Consider the following 16,422-nt stretch of genomic DNA (forward strand, 5'->3'; position numbering starts at 1 on the left):
GTTTTTTTTTTAAACATTTGAAATTACACATTTAAATGAAAAAAAAAATAATGAAAACAATTAGGAGTAATTAAACTTCAATCATCCAATGAAAGCACAGACACACACATGTTAATTTGAAGTGAATAGCCCAAAATACAAAAAGAACACGACATTGATATATTAAATATCAAATTGGCAGGCCTACTAAAAAACAAACTATGGTTCAATAACAAAGTCATGTTACTCCAAGCCTCTGGCTCTTGTTTTAAAGTGCGAATTGTTAACTTTTGAAGTCGCAAACAAATTCATACGATTCATTTACAAACAATGAAATCATGATCATGAGCAGTATAAGGAAATATAATTACAAACAACCTTTACATTTAAAAATATCAGGCAATTTCTTGGAAGACAGCGTTTTGTCCATGCTGTGATATTGGGAAAGCCCGTGGCAATGCTGCGCGCGACAGACGACATGGCAGAGGGGTCCTTATATGTCTCAATGAGACGATCAATTCTATTGGCAGAACCGAATTATCTGACATAAAATCATCTTTATCTAACAGTTAATAAAATAGAACTCTCAAACGAAACAAAACGATTTCGGAAAGCCCAATCTATCATATTATAAAATGTAGGCTATGCTAGCATCAGATATTATTGACACGATTAGAAAGTCTCTGGTGAAGTTTCAAAATGAGTGATGGCTGGGAAGTTTGAGTTCAGATAGTTCGTCTTCGCTCTGGAGCTCCATCTGCATCTCATCTGAGTCGCTGAAATGAGAGAGCGGGGAGAACTCTCCGTCGCTGCGGTTGGACCGGGGGGAGTCTTTTCTGCTCTCCAAATCGGAAGTAGGTGTCCCCGAGGGAGAGCGTATCTCCTGCTCCATCAAAGCAGAGAACGAGCCGTCTTCGAAGGGGAATGGGATTCCGTTAAACTGGACTGGTAGCCCCGTGCCTGAGCCCCTTCGGCAGGTGGATGAGGAGGATCCCCGAGGACTCTCCTTGGCGGACAACAGGTCACACTTTGGCGAGTCAACACCGGGACCCTGCAGCAGATCCGCCAGCGCGTTGATGTAGATTTGGGCCATCTGCAGGGTATCGTATTTGGAAAGCTTCTTGTCGTCGTCGAAAGCAGGGATGACACTGCGCAGCTCGTCAAAGGCATGGTTCAGTCCATGCATCCGTCTTCTCTCCCGCGCATTGGCAGCCTGGCGCCTCTGCTTCTGGACTCCGTTGCCAGGTTTGGATGGGGCTCTGTGTCTGCCATCCTCGGTGCTCACCGAACCCTTGAGCCGACACAACTCCCGCACTTTGAGCGGGCTCTTGGAACTTTTTCTAAAGTTTGGGCTGTGACCGGATGCGGGGGACATGCTGGAGCTGGGCGAGTGCAGCAGGTATTCGGCGTGTGCCGCGCAGGTGCCAGCAGGCTGCACGGGAGCCAGCCAGGCGCGTGGGTCACTGCTGTCCATGAGTGCCAGACTTGATGGGTACTCGCTCTGCTCCCCCCTCTCCATTCTCGACTGCTGCACCTTGCTACTCTCCTTCGCGTCTTTACTCCATTCCTCAACACTGATAACATCCATTTAAAAATATATAAATCAGGTGGCTTGCAGGACTAAATAACTTAACCAAATATAAAACGCTATCAAAAATGTTTCTTTAGCAACGTGTGCTTTCACAGTGTCGCGTGCAGGACTCCTCTAGCGTCTCAATGCGCGGCGTCGCTTTAAAAAGCGGCACGCGCCTGGGAGCCCCCCTTCTCATGCTGGTCGCGTGGCGCTTTGACCAATAAGAGCGGTTGGGGCAGGCGCGTGTTGGCGACCAATGAGAAGTCTCCGTAAAGCCGAGAGAGGTTATTATGTCTGGACTGTTTATAATAACGAATCGGTTTAAAGACTGTTTAACTGGGTGGCTAGCACAAAGGGAAGTCCTTCAGAACACACACATGGATAGAGCAATATGGTTAATAGTGTGGACAGCACGAGCTTCAACTCGTGGACTGATGGAGGATGTCCGTGCACCTGCACGATCCAACAGGCATGTGTGTTTCTTTGGCTCATGCCAGATATCCTCAATTCTACAAATCGTCGTTTCGAAATTGGCAATGTATACATCATAGGCTCGGAACTAATGTTCAGAATACTGCCACGAAAGGAATCACGCAATTCGTTTGTCAAATTAAAATGGAAGATCATAAAGAGATAACCACCATCATCATCCTTATCATCATGTACCATGTGGCTCTATAGGGCCTATACATTTTGGCCCGTTTATAAGTTACTCAACATTAAAATTAAAATAGTTCAAAGACAAAACGTTTTAAATGCTTAAAATATGTTCCATATACTGTACCTCCAATGTATAAAAAATATGGCTATGCGTTAAGGTAAGCTATAACATTTCCAGATTTAAATTCAGAAAGTAAAAGGGTAGCCTCGTACGAACCATTCTGCTCTTGCGAGTTCACGTTCTGTTTCGGTAGCTTTCGGTCGCGAACAGGGTGTATGCTCCCAAGATCAGGATTGGTCCTACAAGATTACGAAAAGGGCGCCAACTAGGCAAAGAATATAATATCCTGCAATCTTAGAAAAAAATAATGTTATTTGGGGTTCTTTTTGTAAAACACATTTTGATTCAGTAGGGTTCTGAAGAACTAACCCTATAAAAGGGTTCCACATGAACTAAGTGAACACTTTTTGGCTCTATATGGAACATTTTTCTTAAGAGTGTGGACTGGTTCTAGGGACTGAAAAAAGTTTGACCAAAGAACTTGGCTCCTGGGGTCCGTGATCATTGTCAATTCACCGCCCCTCTATTCCATGAATGTTAAGGCCATCTCGAGTTTCATTTTCTTTTGTACAGGTTCAAAACCTTTTGATCCGACTTACGGAACGCCCTGTTGGTAAAAGAGCTTCACAGGGACCGGAAACATGAGCAGGGGGCTCGACAGCGCTTTTACTGTCAGAAGAGCAGTGGCAAGCTCAGAGAGGTTGTGTTTGTGTGTGTGTGTGTGTGTGTGTGTGTGTGTGTGTGTGTGTGTGTGTGTGTGTGAGAGAGAGAGAGAGAGAGAGAGAGAGAGAGAGAGAGAGAGAGAGAGAAAGCGAGCGTGATGGAGTGTGTGTGAGCGAGTGAACGATTGAGGGTGTGAGGGAATGTGTGTGTGGAACAGTGTGCTCGCAGCATATCATTTTAGACGGGCCCACTCCCTTTACTGCCTCTGGACAGTCAAAATCATAGAAGGATGAGAAAAAGACTACTACTACTTTAACTACTGTTAAATAAACGAATCATAATAGACAACCAGCTAGCCTATATGCAAACCATTCACAATGGTCCCTTTCTGAACTCTCAGTTAAAATGAAAAGGCTACTGAATAATAACAATAACAATAATAATAGTCTAATAAAAGTAATAAAGTATAGAGGAGAGGAAGTCAAACAAATAAATAAATAGCAGGATTAGATTCATGTAATGTCTTCAGATACGATTTTAGTTATTATTATTATTTTTTATTATTATTCGAAATGCTATATGTATTCTGAAGCTGAAAAAAATGTATACAGGTCTATTTAAACATATTAAATTGAAAGAATATAGCCTACTGAAAGTTTAGCAATCTTAAACATGCGAGATCAACCCGCACATGCACGATAGCCGACCAAATCCCACAATTTCTGAGATAAAATGACATTCATCTTTTCACTTTTTATTCATGTATTCTTAAGGCGTCGTGGCTAGGAGACTGGCGCCTAGGTCCGTCTCCCCACCTACAAGCCGCCGTCCAGTGAGGCTGGAATGGCTCCCAAAGCAAACAACAGGTTGGATATTGTAGCTGCCGATTATTAAAGTGTCGCAGGCACAATGGTGACTCTATGTTCCATTCGATACGCTTGGGGGACTCTTTGGAAAATGGGCACAAAATGTGTCCCCGTGGGGGCTTCCAGCGTGATCGAGTCTGCGTGCTGCTCACCCCATTTCTGTCTCCGGGGTAACGAGGTGCACTGGACGGATGCAGTAATAGGCTGACGTAATATTAATAAATAATAATAATAATGTATCTGTGGACCATTGGTATTTACTTTGGTATTTTTAAAGCCTTCGTGGAAAAGGCCAGATTCGGATGGTTGGGTGCTTTTTTTGGCACTAATGAATTCGTGTCTACAACTTTAGGCAACGTTTGATAAAGGCTTTATCATACATAGTCTGTGCAGGCATCTCTCTCTCTCTCTCTCTCTCTCTCTCTCTCTCTCTCTCTCTCTCTCTCTCTCAATTCAAATAAATTCAAAGGGCTTTATTGGCACGGGAAACATATGTTGCCAAATCAAGTGAAATAGATAATACAAAATAAACAGTAAACATTACACTCACTAAAGTTCAAAATAAATAGATACATTTAAAATGTCAATATTATGGCTATATACTGTGTTGTAACAATGTGCAAATAGTTCATGTACAAAAGGGAAAATAAATAAGCATAAATACAGGTTGTATTTACAATGCTGTGTGTTCTTCACTGGTTGCCCTTTTCTTGTGGCAACAGGTCACAAATCTTGTTGCTGTGATGGCACACTGTGGAATTTCACCCAATATATATGGGAGTGTATCAAAATTGGATTTGGGTATGTGTAATCTAAGGGAAATATGTGTCTCTAATATGGTCATACATTTAACAGGTTAGGAAGTGCAGTTCAGTTTCCACCTCATTTGGTGAGCAATTTTCACATAGCCTGTCTTCTCATGAGAGCCAAGTCTGCCAACAGGTCAGCAAGGCTATGCTCACTGAGTCTGTACATAGTCAAAGCTTTCCTTAAGTTGAGGTCAGTCACAGTGGTAAGGTATTCTGCCACTGTGTACTCTCTGTTTCGGGCTAAATAGCATTCTAGTTCGTACTGTTTTTTTGTTAATTCTTTCCAATGTGTCAAGTAATTATCTTTTTGTTCTCTCATGATTTGGTTGTGTCTAATTTTGTTGCTGTCCTGAGGCTCTGTTTGTGAACCAGGCAGCAGGACCAACTTGATTCGGGGACTCTTCTCCTGTTTCATCTCTCTGAAGGTGATGGCTTTGTTGTGGAAGGTTTGGGAATCACTTCCTTTTAGGTGGATTTTGTGTTCTACGTCGAACACAGGATATTTTTGCAGTCTCTCTCGATCAAATAGCACAACATTATCTAACAAATGTTTGACAATGAAACAGCGCCACTTGGTGGATAGAAATTAAACAACCCACTAGTTTGAGATATCACTGCTTGCTCCTCACGCTGACATCCCCTTGAATAGGTTCACACTATGTCAATTGTCACAGAGTTTCATAAAAGGTGTAGAATCATTTCTTCTGAGTAAAGAAAAATACTTCCTTTACACATAAACCAGCTAGCCTGTTTTAAAAAAAGTTATTTAACCTATATTTAACTAGGCAAGTCAGTTAAGAACACATTCTTATTTACAATGATGGGCTACCAAAAGGACTACTGCGGGGACGGAGGCTGGGATCATTTAAAAAAAATATAGGACAAAACACACATCACGACATGAGGGACACTACATAAAGAGAGACCTAAGACAACAACACAGCATGGCAGCAACACATGACAACACAGTATGACAGCAGCACAACATGACAACAACATGGTAGCAACACAACACTACATAAAGAGAGACCTAAGACAACAACACAGCATGGCAGCAACACATGACAACACAGTATGACAGCAGCACAACATGACAACAACTTGGTAGCAACACAACATGGTAGCAGCACAAAAAACATTGTACAAACATTATTGGGCACAGACAACAGCACAAAGGCAACAAAACATCACGTGAAGCATCCACAACTGTCTGTAAGCGTGTCCATGACTGAGTCTTTGAGTCTACTGTCCTTAATACTCATTACCAAACATGACATGGAGTGACAAGGAGTGGCATGATGGCACAAACAGGCTGGTACCAACATAGAAATATAATGAATTGATTATTCACTATAAACCAGTCATAACAGGACCACGTCCTGTTCCCTTATTTAACTCCAGAATGAGGACGTTGACTTGCGTGGGTACCGATGTGCTCTCCTAACCCAGCAACGGCTCCAGCTGTTCCAATAGGTAGGATTCTTCTATTGATATGACATTGAAAAAGAACTCACTGGGATGAAGATGAACATAACCTAGAACACTTCTACATTAATGTGGATGCTACCATGATTACGGATAATCCTGAATCATCGTGAATAAAAATGTTATTGTAATAGTGAGGTTAGGGGGGATTGATATTTGTGTGTCTGTAACTTTCTCACTTACTATTTCATAATCTGAAGCACAACCAAAACAAACAGCAAATGCACCCAACAAAGTTTGTAGAGTTACAAACTTGATGTAATCATTAGTACTGGGAATATGAGACCAAATACTAGACTATTGACTACTTTAATACACATATTAGTGAATTTTTCCCAATAATGGGGAGGGACTATGTACAACAAGTGCTGTAATGTCTAAATGGTTCACCTGATATGGCTTGAAAATACCCTCAAATGAAAGCTGACAGTCTGCTGGAGTACAGAGCCACAACAACAGCAACGTGTCACTGTCCCAATACTTTTAGAGCTCACTGTGTTTCTTTAAAATCTAGCACCTGATGGTTTCATTTCAGAGAGCCAAATAATCCGTTTTTTTTGTTGTTGTTGCAAAATGCAATATATCAGCCTCACTCTCAGAGAACTCCTAGGTTTAACACAGTCAAAGGTAACGCATAACTACATTTGTAATCAATAACTGTACAAATTATACAACTGTGACATCAATATTTAAAATAAGGTAAACAAATAAATAATTCAATACAGTAATATGAGATATGTATGTAAATTTACATTTGACATTTTAGCCATTTAGGAGATTTTATCCAGATAGCTATATATATATATATATAGCCACCACTAACATTGAGTGGCTGCTGCCAACACACTGACTCAACTCCAGCCACTTTAATAATGGGAATTGATGGGAAATGATGTAAAATATATCACTAGCCACTTTAAACAATGCTACCTAATATAATGTTTACATACCCTACATTATTCATCTCATATGTATACGTATATACTGTACTCCATATCATCTACTGCATCCTTATGTAATACATGTATCACTAGCCACTTTAACTATGCCACTTTGTTTACATACTCATCTCATACGTATATACTGCACTCAATACCATCTACTGTATCTTGCCTATGTCGCTCTGTACTATCACTCATTCATATATCTTTATGTACATATTCTTTATCCCCTTACACTTGTGTCTATAAGGTAGTAGTTTTGGAATTGTTAGCTAGATTACTTGTTGGTTATTACTGCATTGTCGGAACTAGAAGCACAAGCATTTCGCTACACTCGCACTAACATCTGCTAACCATGTGTATGTGACAAATACATTTTGATTTGATTTTTGATTTGATTTGATTTGATATATATATATATATATACACTTCATTTATTATTAACATCTAAAATATATGAATTAAAAGTGTAAAAACAGTAACATTTTACACACACATGAAGTTAGCCATAAGCAATCATTTCTGATGAAAAAACACAAATGTGAAAAATTGGTGGATGTAGTGCTCTGGAAATAAAGTCTTTAAATGGAAAAGTGAAACCTTATTTCCTGGCAAGCTTACACATTCACAGCAAAGACTACAAAACCCATACCACTGTAGAAAACAAGTTTATTAGACAAATTATACACAGAAAGCTTTGCCACTTGTAACAGAGGCCTCAGTTTGTTCCGTTTGAATAATATGCAACACATACAACAACATAGGCCTATATTAAATACTGTACACTATAATCAGTTGAACATGATCAAGTAATCCTGTACCTCCTATGTATGAAATAAAAAATGTTACGCGCATAGCAAGTTGTGCATGCTTCTTTTTAAGATCTTGCCTCCTCTGTTATTAGCCAGCAAATCAAAATGAACTCAAAATGACAAGAGAAAGCTCGTGTGTGTTCTGGACCTGGGAGGAAACCAAATATGTTGGGTGACTGCTAACTCAAGGCTCATATGATATATTATTTTTTATTAAACAAAAATAGCGTCAACATGTAAAATATACACATTTCATAATGTCTCTGTCATTTATACTAAATAAAACTTCTTTAAATGTTGTCTGTGCCCTATTGTCATTCGATAGCCTTACTGCAGCTTAAGAAAATAACATCTAGAAGGCTTGCATCAAACACTGCTTCTGGTCTCTACGCACAACATTTGCGGTTTAGTCTTAAGATAACAAACTGAAAGCTCATTCTAAACAACTAACATTATTAAATATTAATACAGTGTTAGTGAAAAGGTTTGGTTCCTCTTTTCCCTTCACATTATTATTTTTTTGACCCCCTCCCTCCAAAACCTCACCTTAATGGTCTCGTCTAAACAATTGGCACTTTAAAAACGTTAGATAAACAGTACCCTTAACATTTAAGAAATAAAATAGAAAGATCTTTCAAAATGGCTGCCATCAGCTCTACAGTTCCAATGGCAAAAAAATCCTATTGAAACAGGAGACTGGCGAGGAGAAGCCAGCCTGTACTGATAAGGCTTGTGCTGAGGATGTTATTGGAAAGGGCTTCTCCTCAATCTGAGCCCAACTGTTTGCCCTTACAACAGTCAATTAGAGGACTGGAGAATGACACGATCGCACAGAAATGTGACTTTCTTTTCCTGACTGAGCCCTGGCAGAACTACAAGTAAGGTGAAAAACGACTTGAATATGATTTATGACGCAAACCAGAGTAAGACTATAGCACTCATTTAGCGGTTTTCAAAATTGGCTGAGAAAACAAGTAGACCGCTGAGAACAATGTTTTTTTTTTGTTTTACTTTCTGACCAAACACATTCCACGCATTAAAATGTATTTTCAAAACAAATTCAATAAAATACATATAATAGCTTTAGCTGCTTTTAAAGTCATTTTTCTGTTGTCTTTTGTCTCAGTTATTTTCAGTCCTTTTTGTGCCTCTATGCGTCTCTCAAGAAATGTCCGTTTAGAGGTTGAGGCTCTCACCTTGAAATAGACAGCACAGTACAGGCGAGAAAGAATTTCCAAACTACATACAATCAAACACAGGTCTGTGGGCACTGGTGCAGTGAGTGCAGTGGAATTGATAGAGTCGTACATGCACCAAAATGGCAGAGTGTTTCCAGAGCTCAGATGATGAGGTCTAAGTATGAAGGGTAGCTGAGCCAATGAACACCCATTTTTGGGCAGATTTCAGATTTGGAGCACAGGCATTGATGAGCAACACCAAAGAACTGAATGGGATGAAGTCCCATAAGGTGAAAGGCAAAGACAAGAATGTCCACCAAATGAGCATTGGGTAATTGCCGATTTGTGGATCTCAAGAACAGACAGACAAGTGTTTTCTGTTATTAAAAAAAACATACTCTCCTTGTTGTGTCCATAGGAGTCATATGCTTCTTCAGAAAAGCAGTCCATAAATGACATGGAACGAAAAAGAGATAACAGATCCCTGTCACACACCCAAAAATCTTCTGAAAACCACGAGAACGATGACTATAAAGAAAACATTCAAGTCCCCACCTCCTCTCACCAACAGGTTTCAGAAGGTCGACCAACCCCACCCACCCACCCACCCCACTCCACTCCACTGAATAAAAGCAAAGCCCCCCCCCAAAAAAAAAAAAAACTGAACTGAAAAATTCCTATGTACATAGAGCTTTGTGAGTGTATTTGCTTACATCTCTCTCACCATGTGGCCTCCTCTTCCTCCTCATATGGATGTACCCCGATCGGGGTCGTTGCCGTAGCTGAAGTTGGGCTGGGGAGTGGGCTGGTAGGGTATGGAGGACATTGTCTTGATGGGACTGCGGAAGAAGCCACCGTTGGGGGCTCTCTGCCTGAAGGTTCCCCCAGTCCGGTGGTCCTGCACGGGACCGAAGGCGAAGCCCTGTTGGGCCTTGGTGGACAGGCTGCGGCTGAGGGTCTGGATCTGCTCGGGGATGAAGGTGGTGGTGGTGATGTGCGTGTTGCGGAAGTCGCTTATCTGTTCCAGGGCCTGCCGGGCAGCCGGCATAGAGTCCATGTCCAGGGGCGTCAGGTCAATAGAGGAGGTGGAGAACTGCTTGTGGGGGCTGTCGTCCTCCGCGCACAGGCTGTTAACCCGGCGGTGAAGGTGCTCCAGGTCGATCTCCTTATCGTCCTGTGTGGGGGCGAGGGGAAGGGGGTGGGGGGGTCAGAGAAAAAGAGAGAGAGGAGGCGGAGGACAGGGTCAAAGGAGAGTGAGGATAAATGTGGAGGAGGGGGAAGAGTAGGAGGATGGGGGAAGAGGAGGAGGATGGGGAAGACACAGTGGAGTGAACGAACGGTGAGGTGAGAGAAGAGGGGAGAGTGCATGGCCAAAGAAAAAAGGAGTGTCAAGGAGGATGGTATGGTTGAATAATGAGGATGGTATGGTTGTTTAATGAGGATAGTATGGTTGTGTAATGATGATGGTATGGTTGAATAATGAGGATGGTATGGTTGTGTAATGAGGATAGTATGGTTGTGTAATGAGGATGGTATTGTTGTGTAAATGAGGATGGTAGATGGTTGGTTGAATAATGAGGATGGTTTGGTTGTTTAATGAGGATAGTATGGTTGTGTAATGAGGATGGTATGGTTGTTTAATGAGGATAGTATGGTTGTGTAATGATGATGGTATGGTTGAATAATGAGGATGGTATGGTTGTTTAATGAGGATAGTATGGTTGTTTAATGATGATAGTATGGTTGAATAATGAGGATGGTATGGTTGTTTAATGAGGATAGTATGGTTGTGTAATGATGATGGTATGGTTGAATAATGAGGATGGTATGGTTGTGTAATGAGGATAGTATGGTTGTGTAATGAGGATGGTATTGTTGTGTAAATGAGGATGGTTTGGTTTGATAAGGAGGATGGTATGGTTGTTTAATGAGGATAGTATGGTTGTGTAATGAGGATGGTATGGTTTTATAAGGAGGATGGTATGGTTTTATAATGAGGATAGTACGGTTGTGTAATGAGGATGGTATGGTTGTATAATCAGAATGGTATGGTTGTTTAATGAGGATAGTATGGTTGTATAATCAGGATGGTATGGTTTTATAATGAGGATAGTATGGTTGTGTAATGAGGATGGTATGGTTGTATAATCAGGATAGTATGGTTGTGTAATGAGGATGGTATGGTTTTATAATGAGGATAGTATGGTTGTGTAATGAGGATGGTATGGTTTTATAATGAGGATAGTATGGTTGTATAATCAGGATGGTATGGTTTTATAATGAGGATAGTATGGTTGTGTAATGAGGATGGTATGGTTTTATAATGAGGATAGTATGGTTGTGTAATGAGGATGGTATGGTTTTATAATGAGGATAGTATGGTTGTATAATGAGGATGGTATGGTTTTATAATGAGGATAGTGTGGTTGTGTAATGAGGATGGTATGGTTTTATAATGAGGATAGTATGGTTGTGTAATGAGGATGGTATGGTTGTATAATCAGAACGGTATGGTTGTATAATCAGAATGGTATGGTTGTATAATGAGGATGGTATGGTTGTATAATCAGAACAGTATGGTTGTGTAATGAGGATGGTATGGTTGTATAATGAGGATGGTATGGTTGTATAATCAGAACGGTATGGTTGTATAATCAGAATGGTATGGTTGTATAATGAGGATGGTATGGTTGTATAATCAGAACAGTATGGTTGTGTAATGAGGATGGTATGGTTGTATAATGAGGATGGTAGGTTGTACAATGAGGATGGTATGGTTGTATAATGAGGATGGTAGGTTGTATAATGAGGATGGTAGGTTGTACAATGAGGATGGTATGGTTGTGTAATGAGGATGGTATGGTTGTATAATGAGGATGGTAGGTTGTACAATGAGGATGGTATGGTTGTATCTGATTAATAGTTCAAGTGCAAGGTAGCTACATTTATTCAATGATCTGTTTTGTGAATCGAGTGAGGGGGGAAGGGGTTTACCCATTTTCCCCAGATATTTATATTGAACAAAAAATGTATTTGTCAAAATATTGTTGATTACAGACATATAAATAGCACTACTACATCCAAATAAAATGATTGGTCAACATCTTTGGGGTGGTCACACTTAGAGATGGGTGGCTCAGCTTGTGCTGAGAGGAAAGTGGCTCAGCTTGTGAGATGATTGTGTCCATTGTGGGGGTACAGGGATTGGGGTACTGTGGGGTGGAGGTGGGGAACACACATCCTTCCTCTATTTTGAGAGAGGGCATCCTTGGTGAGGGGTACAGACAGAGTCAAAGACAACTACTGACCATGTGGCGGGGAGGGGGGGTCTTGCCCCGGCTGCGATTCGGGGGGCAGAACGGACCACAGTTACCCTCCTCGTCTTAGAGAGGGAGGGGGCAGAAGGGACCACAGTTACCCTCCTCGTCTTAGAGAGGGAGGGGGCAGAAGGGACCACAGTTACCCTCCTCGTCTTAGAGAGGGAGGGGGCAGAAGGGACCACAGTTACCCTCCTCGTCTTAGAGAGGGAGGGGGCAGAAGGGACCACAGTTACCCTCCTCGTCTTAGAGAGGGAGGGGGCAGAAGGGACCACAGTTACCCTCCTCGTCTTAGAGAGGGAGGGGGCAGAAGGGACCACAGTTACCCTCCTCGTCTTAGAGAGGGGGGCAGAAGGGACCACAGTTACCCTCCTCGTCTTAGGAGGAGGGGGCAGAAGGGACCACAGTTACCCTCCTCGTCTTAGAGAGGGGAGGGGCAGAAGGGACCACAGTTACCCTCCTCGTCTTAGGAGGGGGCAGAAGGGACCACAGTTACCCTCCTCGTCTTAGAGAGGGAGGGGGCAGAAGGGACCACAGTTACCCTCCTCGTCTTAGAGAGGGAGGGTGCAGGAGGGACCACAGTTACCCTCCTCGTCTTAGAGAGGGAGGGGGCAGAAAGAAGTGCTGTTTGCGGGGACCTCGTCACACCACAAACCCGGGGGAGGGGGGGGGTGGAGGAAGGAGGGAGTGTTTGAACGTATAGGAACGAGGAGGGGATGGTGAGAGAGAACAGTCATGGTTGACTGTGAGAGTCAGGTTACCTTACAGGTAACGTCCGTACGGCAAGAGAAACAGCCTGCTTTTGGATCAACTGAAGAGGGTTCTGTGTAGCAACACAAAGCTAAATATAAAACAGAGTTAATACATGTACGTAGTCTAAGAGATGAACCTCTGTTTCAATCAGACCGATGTGAAGGTCTCATTTAGGGGACAATTTGTTCATGTTTGAGTGGCTACACCTTCAGTCATTTGAATTGGACTGTACAGATCCATACCGTGTTCTTTAGCCAAACACGCATGGAATACACCTGTTAACCTGTTTACACGCCCTCTAGTGGAGGGAAGGCATCATAGCTCATTACATGACTGCACACTAAACCAGATTCTGCCCTGGTCAGAAAGAGCATGGTAAAAGCCCTCTAGTGGAAGGAAGGCATCGTAATTCATTTATCGACAGGCAGTGCTCGTGACTAGAAAATGTCATCAATGCCAAAGTGTTGTTGTTATCATAAAGCAATAAATATGACAATCTGAGTTGTTTTCGACAACTGAATGTTTCGGGATTTCCCTAACAAGACTCTCCGTATTGTACTTAAAGGCCTTGTTCATGGGTATAACCTGGAGGTGGCAGGAGGGGCAGTGAACGTGGTCATTCTCATTTTGGGGGTGAGTTGGGAGGGGTCATTATTGGGTTCGAATGTGTGTTGGACGATCAAGGCACGTGGAATGTCACAGCAAGCGGGTGACTGGGCGTAATGGGTAGAGGGGGCGGTCCTGAGAGTGGTGAGGGGGATGTCGTTGGGGGTGTCATGTTGGTGGGGGCATGGTTCAGGTTGCCTGGCGGAAGTGCCATCGGCCTGTGTCTGTGTGTGTGTGTGTGTTTGTGCGTAGGTCAGAGAGAGAGGGACAGACAAGACAGACAGACAGACGGACAGACATACAGAAGATGATGCAGATGGGAGGGTGAAGGAGAGATTTTTTTGGAGGCCAGGATGAGTAGAAAAAACAGCACAGTCAGCACACACACACACTCAGTGGGGTATTGTATGTTCGAGGAGGAGCCTTCGAAGATATACCTGGAAGGGTGAGATGTAAAAATGGCATTTTGTATTGCTCTCCCTCGCCCGCTTTACCCTCAACACAGTGTACTTATCTACAAAACAAAACAACAAGGGAATGAAAGCTTTCAGCCATCAGGGACAGTAAATCAAACATGATCAAACATCTTGTGCTCAGCATCGTCAACAAAGTGGCCGTCCATTGTGTGTAGTGTCCATTATGTGTAGTGTCCCCCTATAGCCACACTCTCCCGTAAAAGCCAGGCATAGCCACCACCCACCACCCAAATGTCCCCAAGTGACATCAACATCTGTGGTACATTAATACTGTTGTGTCTATGAGCAAAGAACCTATCCCAACATTGATGTGAACAATCATACACTGCATTCGGAAAGTATTCAGACCCCTTGATTTTTGCCACATTTTGTTACGTTATTCTAAAATGTATGAATTTTTGTTCATCAATCGACACACAATACCCAATAATGGCAAAGCAAAAACAAATTGCAAATTTATACAATAAAAAAACAACTGAAATATCACTTTACATAAGTATTCAGAGCCTTTACTCAGTACTTTGTTGAAGCACCTTTAGCAGCGATTACAGTCCCTAGTCTTCTTGGGTATGATACGACAAGCTTGGCACACCTGTATTTGGGGAGTTTCTCCCGTTTCTTCTCTGCAGATCCTCTCAAGCTCTGTCAGGTTGGATGGGGAGCATCGCAGCACAGCTATTTTCAGGTCTCTCCAGAGATGTTAGATCGGGTTCAAGTTTGGGCTCTAGCTGGGCCACTCAAGGACATTCAAAGACTTGTCCCGAAGCCACTCCTGCGTTGTCTTGGCTGTGTGCTTAGGGTTGTTGTCCTGTTGGAAGGTGAACCTTTGCCCCAGTCTGAGGTCCTGAGTGCTCAGGAGCAGGTTTTCATTATGGATTTCTCTGTACTTTGCTCCATTCATCTTTCCCTCAATCCTGACTAGTCTCCCAGTCCCTGCAGCTGAAAAACATCCCCACAGCATGATGCTGCCACCACCTTGCTTCACTGTGGAGATGGTGCCAGGTTTCTTCCAGACATGACGCTTGGCATTCAGGCCAAATAATTCGATCTTGGTTTCATTAGGCCAGAGAATATTGTTTCTCATGGTCTGAGAGGCTTTAGGTACCTTTTGACAAATTCTAAGCAGGCTGTCATGTGCCTTTTACTGAGGAGTGGCTTCCATCTGGCCGCTCTACCATAAAGGCCTGATTGGTGGAGTGCTGCAGAGACGGTTGTCCTTCTGGTTCTCCCATCTCCACAGAGGAACTCTGGAGCTCTTTCAGAGTGACCATCGGGTTCTTGGTCACCTCCCTGACCAAAGCCCTTCTCCCTTCTCAGTTTGGCCGGGCGGCCAGTTCTAGGAAGAGTCTAGGTGATTCCAAACTTCTTCCATTTAAGAATGACGCAGGCCACTGTGTCTTTGGGGACCTTCAATGCTGCAGAAATGTTTGGGTACCCTTCCCCAGATCTATGCCTCGACACAATCCTGTCTCGGAGCTCTATGGACAATTCCTTTGACCTCATGGCTTGATTTTTGCTCTGACATGCACTGTCAACTGTGGGACCTCAAATAGACAGGTATGGGCCTTTCCAAATCGTGTCCAATCAATGGAATTTACCACAGGTGGACTCCAATCCAGTTGTAGAAACATCTCTAGGATGATCAACGGAAACAGGATGCACCTGAGCTCAAATTCTAGTGTCATAGCAAAGGGTCTGAATACTTATGTAAATAAGATATTTCTGTTTTTATTTTCAAAATGTCTAAAAACCTGTTTTCATTTTGTCATTATGGGGTATTGTGTGCATATTGATGAGGAGAATTTGTAGTCAATTTAAATTGAATCAGTTTCAGAATAAGGCTGTAATGTTACAAAATGTGGAAAAAGTCATGGGGTCTGAATACCTTCCTATCGCACGAACATTTGGACATATCTGCTGGATATGCCCAAATGCATCTGTAAATCTGATTGGGTTGGAAATTAATCATGCAACATTGAAGCATTGAAAGGCTTTCATTTAAGGGTTCAGTTAATCGTCATTGGAGTGAGACTGAAATCCGTGACCAGTAGTAGAGAACTAACTCTACTGAACTCTATTCATCACATGGAGAGCTCATCACAGTGTTAATCATTACAAAGCACAACACAACACACAACACAACACACAACACAACACAGATATGCAAACACAGAAACACTGACAGTGATCACATAGAAGCAGAGGCCTCAACAGGGACAGACCTCTAGAATATCAGGATGTGC

The 16,422-nt window shown here is 42.5% G+C and overlaps 2 protein-coding genes across 4 annotated transcripts in view; both read right to left on the reverse strand.

Moving 5' to 3' along the window:
• Window positions 1-14: 14 nt before the first annotated feature.
• LOC118394199 (transcription factor ATOH1-like) lies at window positions 15-1,731 on the reverse strand. Its single transcript, XM_035787428.2, has one exon. The coding sequence runs from the start codon at window positions 1,565-1,567 to the stop codon at window positions 674-676; it is 894 nt and encodes a 297-aa protein (XP_035643321.1). The 5' UTR covers window positions 1,568-1,731; the 3' UTR covers window positions 15-673.
• A 5,958-nt stretch (window positions 1,732-7,689) lies between these two features.
• Window positions 7,690-16,422, reverse strand: part of LOC118392863 (glutamate receptor ionotropic, delta-2-like) — a 716,766-nt gene continuing 708,033 nt past the window's right edge. The window contains exons 16-17 of one of the 3 annotated variants that reach the window (XR_008063741.1): window positions 14,141-14,217; window positions 10,052-10,201 (exon numbers count right to left, since the gene is read on the reverse strand). Coding sequence is in view for 1 of the 3 variants with exons in the window: in XM_052461119.1 (XP_052317079.1) it covers window positions 9,773-10,201 (429 nt within the window). In the remaining 2 variants the exon portion in view is untranslated. Of the gene's footprint in view, window positions 10,202-13,039; window positions 13,928-14,140; window positions 14,218-16,422 lie in introns of those variants that run through there. The other 2 variants (XR_008063742.1, XM_052461119.1) reach the window with 2 other exon arrangements.

The sequence above is a fragment of the Oncorhynchus keta genome, chromosome 14, assembly GCF_023373465.1.
Source record: "Oncorhynchus keta strain PuntledgeMale-10-30-2019 chromosome 14, Oket_V2, whole genome shotgun sequence".
NCBI lineage: Eukaryota > Metazoa > Chordata > Actinopteri > Salmoniformes > Salmonidae > Oncorhynchus > Oncorhynchus keta.